Source organism: Orycteropus afer, unplaced genomic scaffold, assembly GCF_000298275.1.
Source record: "Orycteropus afer afer isolate SDZICR_OR568_19922 unplaced genomic scaffold, OryAfe1.0 scaffold00061, whole genome shotgun sequence".
Classification (NCBI taxonomy): Eukaryota; Metazoa; Chordata; class Mammalia; order Tubulidentata; family Orycteropodidae; genus Orycteropus; species Orycteropus afer.
Genome location: NW_006921648.1, coordinates 173153 through 187496, shown reverse-complemented (window position 1 = coordinate 187496; position 14344 = coordinate 173153). Strand labels below are relative to the sequence as shown.

The 14344-nt window shown below is 63.3% G+C and overlaps 1 protein-coding gene across 1 annotated transcript in view; it reads left to right on the top strand.

Annotated features, from left to right (window-relative positions):
- Positions 1 to 14344, top strand: part of CLCN7 (chloride voltage-gated channel 7) — a 20471-nt gene that overhangs the window by 336 nt on the left and 5791 nt on the right. Inside the window, exons 2-16 of the mRNA XM_007939509.1 lie at positions 3755 to 3769; positions 5064 to 5135; positions 6344 to 6415; positions 6507 to 6572; positions 6990 to 7124; positions 7600 to 7707; positions 8330 to 8410; positions 8816 to 8878; positions 9014 to 9097; positions 9624 to 9717; positions 10031 to 10095; positions 10746 to 10862; positions 11474 to 11528; positions 12311 to 12371; positions 13599 to 13737. Of these exons, the coding sequence (XP_007937700.1) occupies positions 3755 to 3769; positions 5064 to 5135; positions 6344 to 6415; positions 6507 to 6572; positions 6990 to 7124; positions 7600 to 7707; positions 8330 to 8410; positions 8816 to 8878; positions 9014 to 9097; positions 9624 to 9717; positions 10031 to 10095; positions 10746 to 10862; positions 11474 to 11528; positions 12311 to 12371; positions 13599 to 13737 (1227 nt within the window). The remainder of the gene's footprint in view (positions 1 to 3754; positions 3770 to 5063; positions 5136 to 6343; positions 6416 to 6506; positions 6573 to 6989; positions 7125 to 7599; positions 7708 to 8329; positions 8411 to 8815; positions 8879 to 9013; positions 9098 to 9623; positions 9718 to 10030; positions 10096 to 10745; positions 10863 to 11473; positions 11529 to 12310; positions 12372 to 13598; positions 13738 to 14344) is intronic.

Below are 14344 nucleotides of genomic sequence, written 5' to 3'. Positions count from 1 at the left end.
GGTCGACTGGACGGCCCGCGCCTCTGACGAGGGAAGGGGTCACGGTGCCGCGGCTCCCGAGCTCCTGGGGGCCAGGCCTGGGGCTGGCGTGCGCGGTGCGGTCCGCTCCGTGGGATACGTGGGCGTGCAATCGGCGATTTAGGTTAGAAAGTGGGGCCCGGGGTGTGTGTGGAGCTTGCCGGGGGTCCCTCTTAGCAGGCGGCGCACCAGCGTGCGGACCTGCTGTTGGGCGCTCTGCAGGCGGTTGCAGCGCGTAGCGACCCCAGGTGGCGCCCCGGAGCGGGTCCCAGGCTGCAGAGTTGAGGGCCGAGGCTCACGTCTCTCGCCCCTGGAGCCGCGGGTTGCTTCCCACCACCCACCTTTGGGTCAGCAGCCATTGCACCAACAGCGCTCCTTACGGCGGAGACCGAAGCGCTGGGTCAGGTGACCGCAGGCCTGGAGGGACAAGCGGAGCTCACCACGAGATTGTGAGCTGGTTCCGTAAACGTGGGCGGGCCTGACGCGCTTGCTGTCTCCATCTCTGAGACGGGCTTCGGGCTTCGGGGACGTTTTCTGCTTGGGTGGCAATAAGTGACGTAAACAGGCCTTGCGTGTTGTGTTGGGCTCTGGGGTGTTTGAGTCCCGGGCCTGGCTGCAGGTGGCATGGGAGCAGCAGTCTTTGAAGATGACTAAGGGCATACCTGCCACCCTTCGGCGTGACACTCAGGGGTCTCAGGGGTGACGAGCCCTCATCCTCGGTTCCCTAAGTGGGAAATCCTACCTGAAACGCGCAGCCAAGCACACTAACCAAGTCGGAGTGGCTGTAGTGTGCCCGCTGGGCCCCAGCGCAGGGGGTGTTTAAATGAGTTCCAAGACTGCAGAGGGACTTCGGCAGCTTGGTTCCTGTTGTGTTTGTGTGTGAGGACCCCTGGTGGCACGGTGGTTAAGCTCTCAGTTGCTGAGTGAAAGGTTGGCGGTTTGCACCCAGCGGCAGCTCTGTGTGGGAGCAGACCCGGCTGTTCCCACAGAGGTGACAGCCTGGATCTCTGTGAGGCGGGATAGACTTCACGGCACCTGACAACAGCAGCAATGCTGGGTGTGTGTTTGTGTGTGTGTGTCGTCTGACGAGCGTGCCCTCCAGGTACTGACCTGTTTTGTCCGTTACTCAGTTCTCTGGCACCCGGTGTTCCCCCTTGGTTCTGGTTTGGCAGTGACGGCCCAGACAGCGTTTAAAGACCCGGCAGGGCTGTTTCTGCACGTTTCCCCAGGCCTTGAGTGCATCCCGCTGGGAGGGTGAGAAAGGGCTCTCCGCTGGTGGAGGCAGCTTGGCCCCCTTGCAGGGACGTCATCGGCCCAGTGCTTCTAGACGCTGCTCACGCAGGCCCGGAGGTGCTGGGGGGGTGGTGGGCATCAGGCACGGTCGCAGCTTCCTTCCCTGCTCCGGGCTCCTGGGGAAGCTTGATGGGGCAGGCCCAGGGCTGCGTGAGGACTGTGTGGGCGCCCAGGGGCAGGAGAAGGGCCTCGCTTCACAGAGGGGTCCGGGCCCGGCCTGAGTGAAGGTCAGGGTGCAGTGTGGGCAGTTAGGCAGTGCAGGTGGGCAGGGCGGGCCTGCAGGGCGGGTCAGCCTCATGCAGACATGGGGACAGGGCATAGCTAGAGGCAGGGAGACCGGTCAGGCAGGTGGCCACGCACACTCAATGCCTTTGTCCTGGGAGCACTACTCCGGACCCGCCGAGGGTCTCAGGCAGGTGGCATAGCCTCTCTGTGCCCAGGTTCCCTCACGTGTAGACACAATAATGCACATGGATGCTTGAGGCCAGTGCCTGGCCACCCATGTTCTCAGTCACTCCAGCCGCCATCACAAGCGCTGAAGCCTGCGACACGGAAGTTTTCATTTTGGGGTTGGACTTTGTGGCCCGGCTTTTAGAGGCTGGCTAATGGCCCCTCTTCGGGCCACTGGTGGGGTTCCCTGCTGGGGTCTGCGTGCCCCCGACACTGCAGGAACTGCCTCTCTGCCCAGACCAGCAGCAGCCTTGGAGCCTGGCTCTGAGGACTGGGGGTGGGGAGCCTGCCCTGGCTGCCCCTGGCCCCTGTGGGTTGTGGCAGGATTCCCAGAGCTGGGTGGTAGAGGTACCTGATCTTTGGGGCCCTGCCTATCCACCATGGCCCCCTTCCTTCCTCCAGGGAGTCGCTGGGGAGGCCAGACTGGCTGTGTGGGTGCTGGGTGGCAGAGCAGGTGCTGCAGGTGGGACGGGCTGGGGCTGTGCCTTTCGGGGCTCGGGCCCAGCTTTGAGCGCGGCCCTGGTGGGGCCCAGACCCCGGTGGCCTACTCCTTGGTCCCCGCCCCAGGGGGGGTGGCGGCAGCTGCTGAGTGCATGACTGCCCTGCTGGCCAGGAGAGTGAGCTCAGCTGACAAGTCACGGTCATGTGTGAGGGCAGCAGGGAGCGGGGCGTCTGGGAACCTACAGAGGGAAGCTTGTCTGAGCCTGGAGCGGATGGCTGGGGCGGGTGAGCAGCGCCTGAGACCCCGGCAGGCCAGGAACCCAGGTCAGTGCTGGAAATTGGCGCGAAGGCCTTGCTTCTCGGGGCCCGGGGAGCCCCCTGGGGCTGAGGGTGGTCAGACAGCGTTTAAAGACCCGGCAGGGCTGTTTCTGCACATGTCCCCAGTCCTTGAGTGCCACCCGCTGGGAAGGTGAGAAAGGGCTCTCTGCTGGCCTCAGGCCTCAGTGCGGAGCCGGGTACAGGTGGACGTGCAGTGATGCGGGCGCGTGTAAGGCGGCCACAGTAGTTGCGGCTGCTTTTAAATGGAGAGTCTTAGGAAACTGCCCCGGTGCAGAGGCCCCCCGTCACCGCGTCTCCCCAGGGTCCCAGCTGCGCCACTGTTCGGCAGCGTCTGGTGCTGCGCCGCTGAGCACACTTGTCTGCCAGCTGAGGTCTGAGACTGAAGTCCGGCCAGGGTGCCTTGGAGGAAGGCCTGGAGAGCCGTTTCTGAAAACTCCGCCGGTGAAAACGGTTCCGTTCTGGCACACGCGGGGTCGCCAGGGGCCACGGTGACGCAGTGGCGCGGATGGGAGCCGGTGGTGGCCGTGGGGTGCAGCCCTTGCCTTCCAAGCAGGAGGCCCAGGTTCGGTTCCCGGCCCACGCACCTCGTGGCAGCCGCCCCCCATCCGGAAGTTTCTGTGTCGCCGGGATGCTGAACGGGTCTCGGCGGAGCTTCCAGACTGAGCTGGATGGGGGGAGGGGCTGCTGACCCACCTCCGCAGACCAGCCACTGGAGCCGTCTGGGGCGCAGCCGGACTGCACGGGGCACGGGGAGCCCACGGCCACCCCGGCGTCTGCTGCCCGGTTTGCTTGCCACCAGGGACGGTGTGGGGGAGGTGCACTGGCAGGCTGTGGCCGTCCTCGGCCCCCGGCGTTTTCAGCTGGGGCGCAGCCGGCGCGTCGTGCTCTGTCTGTGGCCTGTCCACCGCGTGGAGACATCCCTGAGAAACGCATTCGGTGTGTGGTGGCCACCGCCGAGGCCCGCCCAGGCCGTGGGGCCGCAGCAGCACCGGGCCTCCAGGGAGGAGTCTGTCCCTGAGCCCGGTCTTCCTGGGGCCAGGCCAGCGGGGCCGCGCCCTCCCAGTAGTGGCTGGAGCCAGGGATTTCTGCGCCCACCGCCCTCTCTGGACTCACCTGTGTGGGGGTCCTGCCAAGCGAAGTACTGGCTTTTTCTCACCTGATAAACTATCTTTCTGAGGTTTCCCAAGGACCTCAGGTGCCTTTCCTCGGGAAGGCTCACAGGCGTGAAGTGGAGAGAGCCAGCCAGGGTGGTGGTGGTGAGGCATCTGCCGGTGGCACTGATGCTGTGGGGGGCGGTCTCCACCCCACCTCCTCACTGCCCGGCTGACGGTGGAGATCCTGTTCACTTGCGCTGCCATCTGGGGCCCCACCCACCTGGGACTCCAGGTTCTGAGATGCTAAGGCTGCAGACCTGCTCGGATCTGTCCATGGGCCCCAGGGGCCGGAGCATGGGGTAGACTGGGTACAGGAGGTGGGGGGGCTTGGGTGGAGGCTTGTCCTCAAGTCCCGCTGGAACCAGCAGGCATTGGCTGTGAGGCTGGCGGCCAGGGGGCAGGCTGTAAGCCGTTTGCTGGTGGCAATACCTGGAGTTTGATAGGCTTCCTCCATTACACTGAGTATAGACGTGTGCATGACTATGTGCCTCTGCATGTGAGCACATGTATGTGTGTGTGCATTCATAGGTGTGCCCGTGTGTGTGTACATGTATATGTGGGGGTGGGCATCCACGTGTATGTGTGCATCTGTATGTGTGTGGACATGTATGTGTGCCCGTGTGTGTACATGAATATGTGGCTATGCATGTGTGTATCTGTATCTGCATCCACGTGTATGTATACCTTTGTACATGTGTGAGTGTGTGGGTATGTTTGTATCTATGTGTGTGCACGTGTATGTGTGCCTGTGTGTGCATGTATGCATGTGTGGATCTGTGCATCCACGTGTATGTGTGTATCTGCACGTGTGCAGGTGTGTGTGTGTGTGCAGGTGTACATGTATACGTGTGTGGGTGTGTCTGTGTGTACATGGGTGTGGGTGTGCACGTGTCTCTGCACATATGTTGATATGCATACTTGTGCGCGCACACATACGTGTGTGCGTACAGGAGCCCCAGCCCAGGGCGCCCTTTCCCTACGTTCGGGCCTTGGTGGGAGGGCAGTGCAGTGCCCAGGGCAGGCTGAGGCATGTGGCGCCGGTTGGGCTGGCTCCGTGAGGCAGTGCTGGACAAGTCTCTGGGGCCAGCTGAGCCAGTAGGGTGGCGTCGGCTGGGAGGATGTGGGCTCAGGTGGGGGGCTGGCCTCCGTCCTGGGGGCAGCAGGTGTGTTGATCCATCTCTGAAGTGGCCTGGGACGTGGAGGTGGTGGGGGCTTCGGGCCCAGGAAGCCCGGGCTCACTCCAGGGGCCTCACTGCTCACTCCAGGCCATGGGCCTTCTCTGCAGCCCTCCCTCACGGTGTGGGTGGCAGACGTTCCTGGAGCAGCACGCCTAGTGTCCCAGCACCTCACCCCTCCCTCTGCTTGCAGCTGCCCCGCTCAGCGTTGTTCCGGGTGGGACAGATGAGCAACATGGAGCAGGACGGTGAACTCCTTGATCTGGTGAGTGGGTGGCAGGCGGGTGGTGCGGCCAAGGGGCAGCGGGGCTGAGGGGTGGCCGCGGGGGTGCTCTGAGGCCTGAGTGACCACAGAGGTGTGGAGTGTGGTATGTGGAGGGCCGGCCTGAGTGTGGCAGGCTGGGGATGGGGTCTTGACTCCCTGGGGCCTGGGCTGGGCTGCGGTAGAGAGTCGGGCGGCATCTTACCAAGCAAGCCCCGGCCCGGCTCACGCACTGCCCACGGTCACCGTGGGGGATGTGGGGTGTTCTGCGCCCCCAGCAGCAGAGCCTGCATCTCACCTCCTCCTTGGGGTGCCCTCAGCGGTGCGACTGGGTCTCTGGGAAGTCCTTCCTCGGCAGAGCTGGCCCTTAGTTTCAGCGAGCAGAGCCAAAGGGGGATCTCCAAAGCCTGGTGTGGACGGCCGTCTGCTGGGCAGTTCCTGGCGGGAACCTGCACTGCCTCTGGGGGCACCGTCCTTCCCCACCCTGCCGGCCTCCTCCGGCCCCTGGCACACCACTCGGACCCACTGGCCCTGCTGTCCCGGGCTGGGCAGCCTGGGGGTAGCATGTCATAGCGTGTCCCGAGGCCTTGTTTCTTGTAGCTGACTATTGTCCTGTCACGCGCATAGGCCATGTTGTGTTTACGTGCCGTTCGCTGGTGGACACTTGGGCTGTTGTGAGTAGTGCTGTGGTCTGCCCCCTGTGCACGGATCTGTTTGTGTCACTGCTTTTGAGTCCTTTGGGTTCATACCAAGAGCGGAATTGCTGGGTCACGTGCTGACGGTTGTCTGAGGAGCCACTCCACCCTGTGACCTGGCGGTTGCAGCATTTGTGTTCCGGACGGCGGGGGAAGAGGGTCCCGTCTCTCCTGCACTTGTTGTTGTTGGCCTGTTTGAGTCTAGCCAGCCAGTGGCCATGTCTCTCGACAAGACCGTGTGGGCCTCGTCCTGGGTGCTCGTGCTGGGGGACGCCACCTTGATTGGTACTCAGCCATGTGCCCCTGGACACACCCTGTCTGCTCGCGGTGCTGCGGGGCTCGGTTTGCAGCGTCCTGTGGAGGGGCTCTGTGTCCACGTTCATGGAGCTCAGTCTGTATTTTGTCTGTGATGCCTTTGGTTTTGGTGGTAGTATCATGCTGCCTCAGTGTGGGCATGTGTCCCTTGGCCCCCCACGTCCAGTCGGTCACGTGGGCAGCTCTCTCCTTCCCTGACAGGGCATGGACCCCCCTCAGCCCTTCCCCAAGGAGATCCCGCACAATGAGAAGCTGCTGTCCCTGAAGTATGAGGTGAGCTGCCCACCTTCATGTTGCCCCTGGCCCCCAGCCCCCAGCCTCCGGCCACACAGCAGGGTGACCTCTCTCCCCACGCGGCCTGCAGAGCCTGGACTATGACAACAGTGAGAACCAGCTGTTTCTGGAAGAGGAGCGGCGGATCAACCACACGGTGAGCACCCGTGAGGCTGTGGCCCTGCTCCTTCCAGCCTGTGGCCCCTGGTGGGGGGGGGGCAAGGCCACGGCAGCCAGGGTGACATGTGGTGCCTCAGCGTTGGCAGCTGACTGGGACTTGACTGGGAGGGTGGGCCCCGCCCCACAGCGCCCCTCCCTGCAGCACCTCTACCCTTCAGTGCCCCCACCTGTCAGTGCCCCTGCAGTAACCATGCCCGCAGCGCCCTCCGTCTGGGTGGGTGGCTTCAGGTCCTCCCGAGACCCAGGGGTTTCCCAGGGGCTTCCCGGCTCTCGGGGTCTTGAGCGCGGTGCGCTGTGCACAGCGGCCCTGCAGGGGTGTCGGGGCTGCAGGCAGCGGGGCTCCCACACCATGGCCAGAGCCGCCGTGCCCGCCCACAGCCGTGCCCGCCCACAGGCCTTCCGGACGGTGGAGATCAAGCGCTGGGTCATTTGTGCCCTCATCGGCATCCTCACTGGCCTGGTGGCCTGCTTCATTGACATCGTTGTGGAGAACCTGGCCGGCCTCAAGTACAGAGTGGTTAAGGACAGTATCCTCAGGCCACAGGGGCCCGCGTGGACCTGCCATAGCCCATCCGTGGGCGCGAGGGGCTGAGGGCTGCTTGGGGATGGGGACACGGAGCCATGGGCTTGAGCGGCTGGGGGCTGATGGGGATGGGGACACAGAGCCGTGGGTGTGAGCGGCTGGGAGCTGATTGTGGAGGGACACGGAGCCGTGGGCGCGAGGGGCTGAGGGCTGCTTGGGGATGGGGACACAGAGCCGTGGGCGTGAGTGGCTGGGAGCTGATTGTGGAGGGTCATAGAGCCATGGGCATGAGCGGCTGGGGGCTGATGGTGGGGCCACATGAGGTCTCTGGAGGACCCCTCGTGGCCCAGGGCCCTCTGTCCACTCGCTGGTTGCAGCCTGTCAGGGTCTGTGTGCCTCGCCAGGAGCCGCACTCAGGGAGGTGAGCAGGAGGGTGGGGTGTTGGTCTGTGATGGGTTGCTCCTCCTTGACGGGCCTGGACATTGACAAGTTCACAGAGAAAGGGGGGCTGTCCTTCTCCCTGCTGCTGTGGGCGGCGCTCAACTCAGCCTTCGTGTTCACGGGGTCTCTGATTGTCGCCTTCATCGAGGTGAGGGCCCCCTTCCGCGCCCTGACCCCTGGAGTTCCGTAGATGAGGGGTCCCGGTTATGTGTGGGGCACCACGGTTCCAGTAAACAGGGAAGGCATAGTCTGGGCCACCCCAGCCCTGGCCCCAGCAGGTTGCTGCCGTCCTGCCAGCGTGCATGCTCCATGGCCACATGTGGCCAGCGCCCTGCGAGTGGCAAGTGCCAGGAACCAGGCTGGGGCGTGCTCTGGGGGGCAGACCCATTCCGGGTGCAGGTGAAGAAAGGGGCCGGAACCAGGCTCCTGCGGGTGGGACCGTGGCCCGAGTCAGGCCTCTTCTGGCTCTTATGCTGGCCCTCCTCCCTGAGGGCCCCCCGCCCATCACCCCCGTGTTCCCTCCCTTCTTGGGGTGCTGGGGAAAGGAGGGGCCGTGTCCAGAAGCACCTCAGGGCAGAAGAACAGATCCTTTCATCTGGCCTGTGACGTGGGCCCCATGCCTGTGGGGATGTCCCCACCATGGTCCTTGGCCCTCGGGTTGTGGGCTCCTCTCCCCGCTCCCTCCATCCCAAGGTCTGACCCCCAGTGCGGGTTGGGGGAGAGTTTCCCGTGGCCCGGGCGCCCCCATCAGTGCCAACCCTTCCTGGCAGCCGGTGGCAGCAGGCAGTGGGATCCCCCAGATCAAGTGCTTTCTCAACGGGGTGAAGATCCCCCACGTGGTGCGGCTCAAGGTGGGTTGGAGGTGCTGCTGCGTGTGGCTGGGCTCTGAGGAAGGGTGAGGAGGGACGGGCTGGGCGGCACTCATGAGGTGCTTGGGCTTGGGGGAGCTGCTCGGGGGGCCTTGAGAACTGCTGGTGAGCAGTGAGTGGCAGGAGATGCTTGGGAGTTGGGGCAGGGCAGACAGCTGCCACCCCGTGCGTGTGCTGTGCGTGACCAGATGTGGGGTGTGCGTGATTGTGTGTGCTGTGGACTTGCATACCCAGCGAGGTGGAGGGGAGCAGGCCCAGGGTTGGGGCCCCCTCACAGCTTCTGTGCTGAAGCCACCTGGTCACGGCTGCGTCGCATGTGTGAGGTTGGCCTGTCTTCTGACAGCGTCTGTCCTCAGTCACTGATGAGAGTCTCTCCTTGTGTCTCAGACCCTGGTGATCAAAGTGTCGGGGGTAATCCTGTCTGTGGTGGGCGGCCTGGCTGTTGGAAAGGTAACATGCCTCCCGTGTGGCACCGTCTCCGCTGTGGCATCTGCCCTGGGGCCGGCGTCCCGTCTGAGCGTCGTCTCCCCTGTGGCATCTGCCCGGGGGCCAGTGCCCCATCTGAGCGCCCTCCCTTCCTTTCAGGAAGGGCCCATGATTCACTCGGGTTCTGTGATTGCTGCTGGCATCTCCCAGGGCAGGTCCACATCACTGAAGCGCGACTTCAAGGTGAGTCCTGTCGCCTACCCTGGCGTGAATGTGGGCACACAGGTGGGCATGAGGCTGAGGGGCCCAGAGAGCTCAGCCCCTGCTCCGGGCACCTGGTGCCCCAGGACCTGCCTTCTCAGAGCTCTGCTGGCTGAGCGAGCCCTTGAGGGCAAGTCTACCTCCCGACGCCCCCAGTGGTACTACTGTGGCCGCAGGCCCTTCGGGTGGCAGGCCCTCTGTCGTTGGCCGCTCTCTGAAGAGAAGGCCCTGGCAGGGTTCGTGGTGGGAGAGGGCAGAGCTGGCTTTAGATGTTGGGATGTTTGCTTCCCACAGCTGGCTTGTCCAAGCCTGAGCCCGACAGAGTGTGGTGTGTGGGGCCCGTGGAGCCCCCACCCCCACGCATCTCTCTAGTCCACGGACTCCCGCGTAGCCCTGTCCTAGTGCCTCTTTCTTCCTGCCTGTCTTGGAGGCTCCAGACAAGGGCCTTTCTTCTGGGAGCAGTGACCTGGAGGCCCAGCTGAACCCCATCCGTCTGTCCCCACTCTAGATCTTCGAGTACTTCCGCAGAGACACGGAGAAGCGGGACTTTGTCTCTGCAGGAGCTGCGGCCGGCGTCTCAGCCGCATTCGGGGCTCCCGTGGGTAAGAGGAGCTGGCTCATTGTCCCCAGGGCAGCTCTGCCTCCCCCAGCTGTGGGGCTGGACTCTGTCCCGTGCTGGGGGGACATGCCTGGGGTATCGGCTCCCTGTGCTTGGTGGGCAAGGGGCGGGTCACCATGGGAAGGTCAGAGACAGCAGCTGTGGAGTGGGCGCACCCCGTCCCCACACTCAACCCCCTGCCCCACGAAGGCCTCAGCTCCCGTGGGTCTTGGGTGTGAGGGTGAGGCGTGGGCTGGGGTCCCACCTGGCAGCCCTGGGGACGGCAGGGATGTGTCAGGCAGCCCTGGCCTTTGCAGGTGGCGTCCTCTTCAGCTTGGAGGAAGGTGCCTCCTTCTGGAACCAGTTCCTGACCTGGAGGATCGTAAGTGCCACCCTGGCTGACCCTCACCTGCCTTGTCTGCGTCAGGGTTACCACCCCCAGGCTCCGGGCTTTGGGGTCAGGGTCACAGACCTGTCCTGCTTCTAGGCCAGGTCCCACGGGCTCCACGTGCCCCTCCCCAGTCGCCACCAGGCTTCACTGTCCCCTTCCTGCTGCGCTCGACATTGGTCATGGGGGTCGGCCATTCTGTCCACACTGACCCTCCAGACTCCCATAGTGGGACAGCGTAGTCCAAGGACCCCAGACCATGCACCCTTCCTTCCCACTCACACCGACACCATGTTCCTCCTTCCTCTTGGTGGGATCTGCCCTTAAGCACCCTGCCCCCCTGCTTCTGTGAACTGGGTGCAGGTCTGCTGTGGCCCTGATGGCCAGTCCCCAGGGCATCCCGCCCACCCCTTGCCCCCGCCTCTGTGACCCAGGCGTGGCTCTGGCCCCCCCCCCCCGTGTGAGCTGGGTGTGACCCTGACACCGCCTCCAGGCATGGCCCTGATGCCCCCCACGAGACCCTGACTCCCCCCGTATGACCTGGGTGTGACCCTGATGCCCCCCAGTGTGACCTGGGTGTGACCTTGAAAACTCCCCATGTGACCTGGGTGTGACCCTGCTCCCTCTGGTATGACCCCGCCCAGTTTTTCGCCTCTATGATCTCCACCTTCACTTTGAACTGCGTGCTCAGCATCTACCACGGGAATGTGTGGGACCTCTCGAACCCAGGGCTGATCAACTTTGGGAGGTTTGACACGAAGGTAACGTCCCTGCTGCTCCATGGGTGTCTCTGTGGTGCTGGGCTGCGTCCTTGGGCCCTGGGTGGGGGGCTGCTGGATGTGGTGCACCCTTAGCTATGATGAGCTCCAGGGTCCCCAGGATGGTCTGCTCAGCGAAGGGCACAGGGGCTGAGTGCGAGATGGGTGTCCTGTTGCCCTGGGCCGGGGAGGGGACAGAGGGCTGGTGCTGTGTCATGGAGCCCCCATGTCAGAAACACAGGCCGAGAACGCTCTCCCCAGTGAGGCCTGTGCCCGAGTACATGCTGGACCCCTGGTGAGGGGTCACCCTGTGCCCTAGTGCCCTCTGCCCCTCCCTGCTCCCTGTCTGCCTCCTTGGCAGAGCCCTTAATTGGCCGTTTGAGAGTTGTAGGTTCTGAGCAAGGAACAGTCAGCACCATAGAAAAGGAGAAGCTGTCCAGTGCCTGCCCAGGGCCCCAACCATGAGTGCAGAGGCCATAGGCCCCTCAGCTCCTGCTGTCCACACTCCTGTGACAGACGTGCCAGGAGTTTTCGTGTGCATGCGTGCGCGTCTGTGTGTGTGTGTGTGTGTGTGTGTGTGGCCCGCGTTCTGACAGCCTGCCTCCACCCCCCAGAATATGGTCTACACCATCCACGAGATCCCCATCTTCATCGCTATGGGTGTTGTTGGTGAGTTCCCCCCACCATGACAGCCATGAGTCCCTCTGCCCGCCAGGCACCTTCCTGAGGTCCCTCTTGAGATGAAGGGGCTCTGGGGCTGGAGTCCCCCACTGTGTGACTTGAGGGGTGTGGCGGCACTGGGCTGGGGCAGGGTTGCGGGGGGGCTCCACCCCCACTGGTCCATGCACACTGGCTGCAGGGCCCACGCCAAGCAGCAGTGCAGGGCTGTGTTCCCGATCCTTCCCTCCCTTCCCATGAAGGGACAGCCAAGGCGGGGAATGTGGGTTTTCCTCGGTCGGGGGTTGAGCGGGCCTGGATGGGATGCGCCCCCCCCCCCCAGGAAAGCAGCTCCCCGGGGAGGCTGAGGAGGCTGCCCGCTGGTGCAGACCCCACGCGGCTACGGGGCTGCTCTCCCCGGGGCACTGGCTCATGGGCAGTGTTGCTGTGCACAAGTGGTGCCAGTGCTGTCGGGGGGCAGTCCCGGGGCACAGGGCTGGGGCGCATGAGTGGTCTTGGTCACACGAGTGTCTGTACATGGGTACTACTGGGGCATATGGGTGGTGTTGGGGTGCAGGGTGGGTGTTGGGGTGCAAGGCAGTACTAGGGTATGTGGGTGGTGGTGGGGTATGGGCAGTATCAGTGCAGGTAGTCCTGGGCTGTGTGGGTGCTGTTGGTATGTGGTGGTGCCAGCGGTACTCGGGTGCGTGGGTGGTGTTGGGGTGCACGGGGTACTGGGCAGTAAGTGTGCCCCTTTCCTCTTGTGCTGTCTTGTCACTGGTCGCTGGCTACAGGAGGCATCCTGGGGGCCGTGTTCAACGCCTTGAATTATTGGCTGACCATGTTCAGAATCAGGTGAGGATCCTATCCGTGTGCTGGGCTGACGGTGCGGGACCTTCTGTGCGGGTGGAGGGCTACGTGTTTGCTCTGTGGGGCTAGTGACCGAGTGTTCTAGAAAGGGCATGTGTGTGGGGCTGGGGTGTGCCCTGGGGACTGGTGATACACTGAGGCTAGGGGACGTTTGGTGCCATGCCCTCCGGGCTCCTGCCTCCAGCCTGGGTTCCAAGCCCATGGGCGGCATGTCTTCACCTTGGCCAGCCAGTGCAGCCATCTCTGGGCGAGACGTGACCAGAGTGATCCTGGGGCCTCTCAGGCACCCTCGTCCACACGGTGTGCGGGCTGCTGGGAGCTATCACCACAGGGGAGAAGCTGGGCCAGGGACACTGGGGGTGAGGGTGGGTGAGGGAGTAAACCTGGGCCAAGGCCTTGACGGCCAGTGGGACGGAGCTGTGGGGGCTTTGCAGGGGCACACGTCTGGTGTGTGTGGTGTGTGCACGTGTGCAGTGTGCATGTCTGTGTAGTGTGTCTGGTGTGTGTACGTGTGTGGTGTGTATATCTGTGGTGTGTGTCTCTGCACATATGTGGTGTGTGTGTGTCTGTGTTGTGTGTCTCCACATGTGGGGTGTGTCTCTGTGCATGTGGGTGTGTCTGCATTTGTGTGCTGTGTCTGTATCTGTATGTGGTATGTTGGTGTATGTGTATCTGTAGAATGTGTGTAGTGCGTTGAGGGGGGTCTGGGTGTGATGTCAGTGCGTATGTGCTCATGTAGGGTGTTGTGTTGCTGTGTGTATGTACGTGTGGCAGGGTGTGCTGTGTCTGCATGTTGTGTAGGTGATGTTCAGTGTGTGTACGTGTGTGAGGTGTGTGGAGTGTCTCCACGCGGGATATGTGTGAGGTATGTCGCTGTGCCACGTGTGAGGTGGGTGGCATGTTGGGGGGGTGTAGTGTGTGTCACACGGGTGTGTGGTGCGTCACTGTGTGTGATGTGTGTGTGGTGTGTTGTGTGGGTAATGTTCACTGTGTCACGTGGGGGTTTGTGTTTGGTGTGTCTGGGTGATGTTCAGTGGCTGTGGGGTATCTGTGTGTTACGTGTGGAGGTGTCGCTGTTGTGTGGTGTGTAAACTGTGTGTGCATGTTGCATGGTAACATTGACTGTGTGTGTCACTGCTGTGTGGTGTGTCGCTGTGTGTGTCCATCTGTCCACCATGTTGCAGCCCCACCACGGCGCTCCCTCTGCTCCAGGTACATCCACCGGCCCTGCCTGCAGGTGACTGAAGCCGTGCTGGTGGCTGCCGTCACTGCCACAGTGGCCTTCGTGTTGATCTACTCCTCCCGGGACTGCCAGCCCCTGCAGGGGAGCACCATGTCCTACCCACTGCAGGTGGGAGGCCAGGGGCCTTTGGGAACGCGCAGCCCTCCTCGCAGCTCACGCCAGAGGCCCTGGGCTCTCAGCAGCTCCACGGTGTCTCTGAGGGAGAAGGGCTCGCAGCCCACCAGATACCAGTGGGTGTTGTGGCTTTGCCAGCTGATAAATCACTCCAGTCCCTCCTCCAGAATGCCCTAGCTGGCCTGTGAAGGGCAGGCAGGACACCCAAGTGTATGCCCGGGAGGGAGGTGTACACAGAGAGGGACGGGTGAGCACAGCATGTCATCCCCACGATGGCCCAGTGCTGTGCCAGAAATGTAGCATGTCCTGACACAGGTGCACCTGGAAACGTGTTCCGTCAATCCCAATTCACAGCGCCCCTAGAGGACAGAGTGGACCTGTCCCACAGGGTCTCCCAGGCTGTCAGTCTTCACGGAAGCAAAGCCCAAACCACACCCACTGCCGCGGAGTCCATTCTGACACACAGCGCCCCTAGAGGACAGAGTGGAACTGCCCACAGGGTCTCCAAGGCTGTCAATCTTCACAGAAGTAAAGCCCAAACCACACCCACTGCCTGGAGTCCATTCTGACCCACAGCGCCCCTAGAGGACAGAGTGGAACT